Source organism: Chlamydotis macqueenii, chromosome 3 (genome assembly GCF_036417535.1).
Source record: "Chlamydotis macqueenii isolate bChlMac1 chromosome 3, bChlMac1.mat, whole genome shotgun sequence".
Taxonomy (NCBI): domain Eukaryota; kingdom Metazoa; phylum Chordata; class Aves; order Otidiformes; family Otididae; genus Chlamydotis; species Chlamydotis macqueenii.
The window spans coordinates 72,340,045-72,348,360 of record NC_141558.1 but is presented as its reverse complement, the minus strand read 5'-3'; the positions used below and the strand labels follow the sequence as shown (position 1 = coordinate 72,348,360).

Sequence of the window (8,316 nt, the reverse complement as noted above, 5' to 3'; positions counted from 1 at the left end):
ACTTTTTCTTGTTTGCATGACAAAGGGAGAATGGCAAATCCTCCAATTGGACCAGATAATCACTCTCCTGTGAAAAGCCTACAATCCACATCCTCTGTTTTCTTCTTAGTTGAGCTTCAACTGTGTTTGGTCAATAATTTTATTTTACCTGTGAAGGCCATAAATCACTTTCCAATACACATTGGACAGTGAAGAGTCCTGGTAGATCAGACATCAGCCGCAGGAGAAATCACATCCAGACTCAGGAAAGCTGGGTGCTGCTAGAGCAATCAGGGATTTTCATTTCATGTTATCATGGTTTCTTGAAGAGCCCTCACTACACAATAGGAACGCTCTCCAGAGTGAAGACTAATTGGATCGATAAAGGTTTACAGGATCAAGTCTTCTGACGTGAGAGAGAAACCGCTACAAATCTGTGAAGTGCAGTTTTATCCGGGTGACTGTCACTATATAAACATAACAAATTCACTGTTGGAATTGAGTTAGCCAACATTATAGAGTGTATCTGAAGGAAACTTTGTCAACCACCTGAACGTTACTTAGATGCTGTTTCCAACCCAAGCCTCCAAAGTGGTTCATTGTATGACTGCGTTTGTCCCATCCCATGAGAATCAGTAAGGAGCCTTCCTAAAGGGCTGAGAGGGTCACAAAGATTTCAGAAAAAAAAAAGCCCTTCCCTCCTCTTATTTACAAGCGCAGGAGTTTTTGACATGAGTTGAAGTTGAGGCGGTCAAATGAAGTGGATGTTTTTCACTCTTATTTGTGCCTTGGGAATGAATATAACAGAAAACACTGATTCATTCAGAGAAAGATGCTACACAAAGGGAAAGATTAAAGAATTTACTGCCTCGGGCCATGCACAAACTGTTAGTTTGTAGTCTATGTTTCCATTTTAGCCTTAAAACTCAATTCAACTAAATAAGGTGCCCCTTTAACGTCTAATGGAGGCTTTATCATGTTTAAGGAGACAAGTTTCTTTAAGGGTTATATAGACAAAATGAGCAGTAGCAGAAGTGTTTAGTTAGGCTCTTTCAGATGCCTTTATTGCCTTCCTCTGCGTACAAAACAGGCTGCCTCAGCTGACCCTTGTTTTAATGAGGGATGAACCACAATGGAGTGCTTTTGTACAAGTTCATTACATCGGGTCCTCCAGACAGACTTTTCTCAGGGCACACCATTCAGCCTGGACCTTGGATGAAACGGGACCAATTTAAAAATCATTTACAGGGGCATATAAAATCGAAAGAACTTTTGATGCTGAAGACATTTGTATGTATGCTCAGGCGTCTTACTGCTGGAGAGGATGAGAATCTGCCCCAAGTGCCATGCTCCTTCACACTTTTATCAATCACGTTTTGTTTTTTTTCAATTCACGTCTCCTGGATTTGGTTTCAAAAGTAGACTTACACATCTTACGCCACCGAAGGCCAGGGAAGAAAAAGGATGTGAGCTTCAAGTTTAAAGGTTGACTTCAAGGCAAACATCCAGCCCCCCTTGCCCAGCCTTCAGGTCAGCTTCGCTCTCCAGAGACAGCTCTTTGCTGTGGTTGTTAAGAGGGTTCAAAAAGCCAATATTCTTCATTCCTGCTGTGGAAAAGCAGAGTGGTTTCTTATGTTCGCTGAAAGGTAATCTGCCTTTATATAAAGGCGCCTTCTTTTAAGCACAAGTATTGTGAAAGCCACAGGAATCCATAAAGAGTGATGGGACATTTCTCTAAAATGTCAGGCCTGTACATCTTCCACCTTCTGTGATTCAGAAGCAGCGTAAAAGGCCATAAACCATTCAACTGCTGTGATTCACTGCCCTGATTCATACGCTTGATACAAATATACAGAGATCGAAGTGGTACCTACCCCCTAAAAAAAAGATTTTAAATGATTTTTCAATGCTTGCCATAAAGATGGACTTCCAGCTAAAGCATTATTCTCTTGATTTATATTGACTATTTTAGGTAGTAAGTCCTCTGCAGTAAAGATTGATGCTTCCTTTAAAAATCATATGGTGCAGTAAATAAAGCAATGTACTCTGCAGATGTGTTCCCTCCCTGACCTAGGCTGAACATGAGACACCGATCACTCAGGGGTTTTCTGGACAAAAGTTCACAAGGAGTTAAAAAATGATGGAAACTTCTTCACTGTGAAGGAATCTGGAAGCTCCCCTAAATTTTCCTGTATTAACTTTGCAGTAGATGAAGGTGTTAAACTGGCATGTGTCTACTGATGGGGAAGTGATCCTTTTAAGTCCTTTGCTTCATCCCCACTTGTGGAATTTGTTGTGCCAGTGGGATGAGGCTGGCTATAAAACCCCGGCACAGGGGACCTCCATCCCGTGCAGGCAGCCTGCCACTGCATCTCTGCTGAGAGCAGCCCTGGGGAGATCCCCCCTTCATCTCTGCTGGGCAGGCGGCTGCTTTTGCGACAGAGGAGCATGGATGCGAGGTTCACCAGGATGCTCTGTGTGCTCTGCCTGATCATCACGGTCCAAGCGTTTACCCAGGAAGGGTTCAAGGAGGCATTGCTGAAGCAGCTGGGGCTCTCTGAGGTCCCTAAACTTCATAAGAGAGACTTGGTGGATCTGGTTATCCCAGACCACATAAAGAACAAATACATCTCCATGCTGAAGCGCCACAGGGTGAAGCGCCGAGCTTTGCCAAGCCTGGCCGGCATTCTCAGGGGAATCCCTGGCAACGCAGGTAACGCTTCTGCCGTCGCTGTCGGGAACTCACAGAGCACCCTGCCACTGCCAGGGGAAGCTGCCCATGCTCACCTGGTGGGCTGCAAGACCGACAGGGGCAAACCCAAAGGGAGAATGAGGTTTGGGTTGGGCTTCAAACCTGAGCTGGGTAGAAGAGGTGCACGTAACAGCATCTTGAAGACTGATGCACGCTACTAATTCCTTGCACCTGGAGGGGGAGTCCTATAGTCATTGTAAAGGGCAGCCTGCTGCTGCAGTGTGATTAGAGGAGAAAAGCCTTGGTACCCAGGCAACATTTTGAGCAGGTGGAAAAACGATGTAAAATTAAAAAAAAAAAAAAAGTCAGTAGAAAGTGCAGACCTTGCAGGGCTTGGGTCAAAACTCCAGAAAGTCTTCTTATAGGAATTACACCTCTCTGAGGATGTTTCACTCTCTCTTGTCTTTTTTTTTTTCTGTCTGGGAAACCTGTAAAGGAGCAAATCAGCTGTACAGACACAATGGTGTCTGTACAAGGACACTTAGAGCTTGTTTCTCTTTCAAAAGACATACATAGCACTCCGGGCCGCAAATGAGAAGGCTTTTTCATTACAAGCGGTGCAGTTTCCTGCTTTCATGCCCAATGCTGGTACAGAGAGATGGGCATCTTTCAGAGTTTGCTCAATTTGCGGGCAACTTATATAGGAGATTTCTTTCCATTGCCTCCAGGTTGCAGAGACAGACAGAGAAGCAGAATTAGGGCAGTTGCAGGACGTTGATTCAAGTACGCATTAGAAAAGGTCTGTTTAGTGGCTATCTCTGCCACCAGGGATGGATGTGGGAGTGTGGAAGGACCGTGTTGTGATGATAATTGTGGACAAAATGTGGGGGCTTTGCTCACCGGGATGGTGATGACAGGCTGTCTTTTTTTTCCCAACTTGCACAGGCATGGCAGGAGAAGTCCTCTACTCTGACACCACCGTGCGCCAGAACCTGATCTTTGACATGGAGGGCAGAATACCTAAAAACAGTGAAGTGACGATGGCTGAACTCAAGCTCTTCAAAAAGCCTCTGGACAGAGCAAACCTGCCCTCCAGGCAGTCTCACAGGCCCGTCTCCAACGCCAGAGTCAGCGTGTACTGGGTGCAGCGCCAGCATGATGGTACCAACAGGACCACCCTGATAGACTCCCGGTAAGAAAGGGATCTCCCCTGAAGGCAGGACTCTAGTTACAGGGTCTGGGTCCTCTGGGCAGGATTCAGGTGTCATGTGTTTGTGCCTTCAGTCAGTCTGATGGGCTTACATCTGTAGAATCAGGCTTTATAGCCTCTAAATCCAGAATGGATTTGTAAGAGCAGATACTAGGTTAAGACTGCGATATACAATGATTCTTTGAAATAGTCTATTTCTCTGCCAAACGCTGCTTTGTACTGCTAGGTCTTCCCCTCTAAAACCCTCCACCTGGTTCACTTCTCTCTCCCTCTCTAACTGACATGGGTTACTGCCTGCTGGTGTTCTTTCCTTTGGCCATTTCATTAGCTGGTTTAAATAAGTAAATTATGCAAAAAGCATCTGATTCTGTAGCCTTGAGCTCTGCAGAAGTTTTACAACCCTTGAAGGCAGAATCAGACATCAAACCAATTTTTTGGGTGGGTAGAAACTTATGGCCTTAATATAGCTGGAACAGGAGCAATGGGAGTACGATGTCTACCAGGCTGTTGTCTTGAATACTGAGGCTGCATATAATCCGGCACTGCCATATTTCTGTGTGAGCATGAATGAATACCTTGACGTGAACATGCACAAAGGGTTTTATTTAGCCCTTCAGTGTCTGTTAGATCTGCATGCTTCTTTTCGAGATGTGAGTTAACTGCTGTGAGTGCAAACCCAGAGCACTCAGCAAAAATTATCGTGTAATCAAGGCACGTGACAATCTAAGAGAAGCAAATTACTCTGCTGCAATAACAGCACTGCAAGCCTGGGCTTTATCTGATGGGCTTTTCTCTAACGCTAAGCCCTTGTCATGCAGGCTGGTTCCCATACGCGAGTCGGGCTGGAGACACTTTGACGTGACACAGGCCGTGCATTACTGGCTGCGAAACAAGAGGCGGGAGCCAATGTTCCTGGAGGTCTGGATTGAAGGAGAAAGAGTAGGCAGCCATGCCTTGGAAATGGCCAAAGCTGTGCGTTTCACCTCTCAAGACCCCAAGGATAAAGCCCTAGGCAAACCTGAACTGGTGCTTTACACCCTCGACTTGGAAGACTATGGGTATGTATGAAACCTAAATCTGTGCTGTTTCCCGTGTAACTTTGTCCCTGAATTACTGCATTGTGTGTGCAAACCCAGGGCGTTCAGCTTTGCCCTCGGAATTAAATTACTGCAAATAGAGGAGTTAGGATGTTGTGCTGAATCGCTCCTCTTCCTGTATTTGCTGGCCTCCTTTTGTTGCCTGAATATTCAAATGTAACTTGAGCATGGTCCAAGCTTCAAGTCTCAGGGCCCACCTGTGCTGTTAACAGGGAGGGGATTATTTCTCCCGCTTTCCCAGTTTCCAGTTATGACATCAGTTCTTGTTTCTCCCTTGGTGTGCAGGGGGCCTGGGGACTGTAAGGAGGAGGCGATGACGGGGAAGTCCAGCTGCTGCCGGCAGAAACACTACATCAATTTCCGTGAGCTCACCTGGGCGCAGTACTGGATCATCGAGCCAGCGGGATACCAGGCTTACCAGTGCTCGGGGGGCTGCCTGCAGTCCCCCAGCCCGCTGCGGCGCTTTGGCTACGGGGAGCGCACCTGCGCTGTGGCAGAGACCTCCCCTCTCCCCATGATGTACCTTGTCAAGAGGGGCAACCGCACTGAGATCGAAGCAGCCGAATTTCCCAACATGATTGTCAAGAAGTGCAGCTGCGTCACGGACGGCATGGCGCTGGTGTGAGATGCAGGTGGCCAGCCAGGGGTGTCATCCAATCTCTCGCTTCGCTACAGCCCTGCCCAGAGCTACCCCAGTCCCCAGCCCTGGGGCTAGCAATAAGGGTCTAGGGGGGAACCCCACATACCCGCCTGCAAGGGTTGGCAGCGGCTGGGGCTGCGGCTCTCCCACATTCTCTGCTACCCTGCAGAGAGGGTGCACTTAAAGATGCTGTCAGTATAGATGTGCTCAGAGGAGCATCTGTGTTCACATATACCTATGTGAGAGGGTACCTATGGAGCCTAACGCTTCTCGAGGCCCCCTAGATGCTAGCCAAATTTCACTGAATTTGATGGAGCTGTGTCCAATTTATTTCATTCCCCACCCTGGAGAACTGCACACAGCTACTACAGCACACAGGCAAGAGGAGCGATCATCGCCAGGTGAAGAAGTAATGTGTGGGTTCAGCTTTTCATTCTTAGACTCCCAGTGTTTCTTAAGTTTTGGTCCTAGTCTATCCAAGTCATGTTTATGGTGAATTGTAGAGCAGAAGCACTTACATGTGTACTTTGTATACACACATGTAATATATATAGTATACGAATATTTGTATGTATTGTATACGTACATATTGTATATATACATATTGTCTACATACATGTACATAAAATGTTGTCTAGAGCTCAAAGGAACATATATATGTGCATATGTATCATATGCATATATACATATATATATATATATACAGGTGCACATCAAGTATTGTCTGGAACTCAAAGGATTATATTTTTGGCCCCTGCGTCATGGCCTCAGCACAGTTTTAAGGTAGAATTTAGAGTCCTGAAGTCAACGGCAATATTAGGACTTAGGTTTGCTCACATGAGTAACAGTTTGTAGAATCAGACTCTTGTTTTTCTAGTCGTGTATTACGGTTATTTTAATTTAGTGATATTTTCCAAGTTTTGTGTGTTTTCAAATGCAAGGAAACAATAAAATACAATTATTAAAGTAGCCATGTGTTTGCTTATATTTATTCTTAGGCCTAAAAGTTGAGGGGAAAAAAAATCTGTTATATGTCTAAATGTACCTCAGTGCCCAGCTCCAGTGAATATGTGCACAGTAACAGCTCTTCTCAGTTACCTGTGTGGTCCTGCCTGCTTCTGGTGAAGCTTATCTGCTCAGGCCGGGACTGGGACTGGGCTGAACTGGCAGATGGAGCAGAGCCCTGAGCTGCTGTGGAGCTTAAGCCAACACTTTCCGCTTTCTTAAAGAGAAAACCTAGAAACGTATCTGAGAGGCAAGCTGTGGTGCTCTCCGTGTGCGCTGCAGCAGCGCAGTGCCAGGACCTGCGGGAGCTGTAGTGTGGAAAGAGACGAGCTGTCTCCCACTGCCTCCCTTCCCAGGTGAAGCATTTTAACCCTGACCCTTCCTTATGGACATCTGACCAATGTATCCCCTGGAGAAATGCAATCATAATGTGGTTTAATCCCTTTTTGAACTGTACTGAACTGTTGGCCAGGGTGTCACCAATGATACTGATTTCCACAGTTTGTGTCAGACTTGTCTTCTTGGTTCATAACCTCTGGAGATATTGGTGGCTCTGGGGATGAAATGGTCGCTGCTGTCCATCTCTGTGGGACGTGGGACCTGGGATCCGTCCTGAGGCCCTGGCTGATGGGTAGGAGGACTCTGGAATGAGTTTGTCTGGCTAGGCAGAGTGGCCATGGGCCAGGTGAAAAGGGGGACTCGTTGGACTCTGCAGTGGCTTTGGGCCATTCTTCAGGAAGGCTGAGATGTCAGGTGCCCTGCAGGATCCCAAGTCTGAGGTCACCCAGGCATCCCTGCTGTCACCTTTCACTTGTGCAAATGCTGTGGTAAAAGAGCTGTAAGGGGAGAAAAAAAAAAGGCAGAAGCACAGACTCACCAGTCGCCAGTGCTGGGCTACAGCACCACCAATTACTGGAATCGGAATTGGATGAGACAGATTGATCTCTGGACATTTCCTTCTCATGACTATGTAGCATCTATTGTAATGGCATTGGTATTCAGCTCCAGAAAAAGAACTAAGCCAGTGATTTATCCACACACACGTATACCTGTGTCCCGCCACCTGGGCTCCTGGGGAAGAAAGTATTTGAACTGGTTCCTGCCTGAGAATGAAGAGCATTAGCCCTGGCTTCCCTCCAGCTCCTGGGCTTGGACACTGGACATCATCCCCCAGGCCTGTGAGAAATTGCATCCCGTGCAATCGGGGCCAAGCTGCCATAGGAAGTGGGTAGCAGAGTATCACCGCAGGGATGCGGGGCTGGGACCAGTGGGGTCGAAGAGGGCTGAACCCTCTTCTGCTCCCCTCTGCCAGGATCCTGCACCATGTCCAACTCACTTTGCTTTGCATCCAGCTCCCTTTGCTCTGGTTTCCTGTGGACACAAGGTACATAACAGGACGTGGTAGGTCTGTGTGGACGTGTGTGACAGCTGGGGGAGATGGGGAGGCAGTAGCTGAGGTGACCCAGTGTTACTGTGGAGAGAACTGGGGGCATTGCAGCGCAAGGACAGGACACAAATCTTGTGAGCAATCAAGCCCTGCCAGCCCTGCTGCCAGCATGGATATTTATTGCTAGGGGAGCCAAGCAGATGTCACAGCATCTCCCTCCTCAGTCCCACCGCCCCTCTGCGTTCACAGCCCTTGAGCCCAGTGCGTGGTGCCATCTGGGGTGAGAAGCACAGAGCGGAGGCCTGG

At 47.3% G+C, this 8,316-nt stretch overlaps 1 protein-coding gene across 1 annotated transcript; it reads left to right on the top strand.

Moving 5' to 3' along the window:
* Positions 1-2,320: 2,320 nt before the first annotated feature.
* LOC104485304 (left-right determination factor 2) lies at positions 2,321-7,496 on the top strand. Its single transcript, XM_010127609.2, has 4 exons — positions 2,321-2,692; positions 3,617-3,863; positions 4,700-4,939; positions 5,264-7,496. Exons 1-4 carry the CDS (start codon positions 2,428-2,430, stop codon positions 5,601-5,603), a joined length of 1,092 nt encoding a protein of 363 aa, XP_010125911.2. The 5' UTR covers positions 2,321-2,427; the 3' UTR covers positions 5,604-7,496.
* Positions 7,497-8,316: the final 820 nt, after the last annotated feature.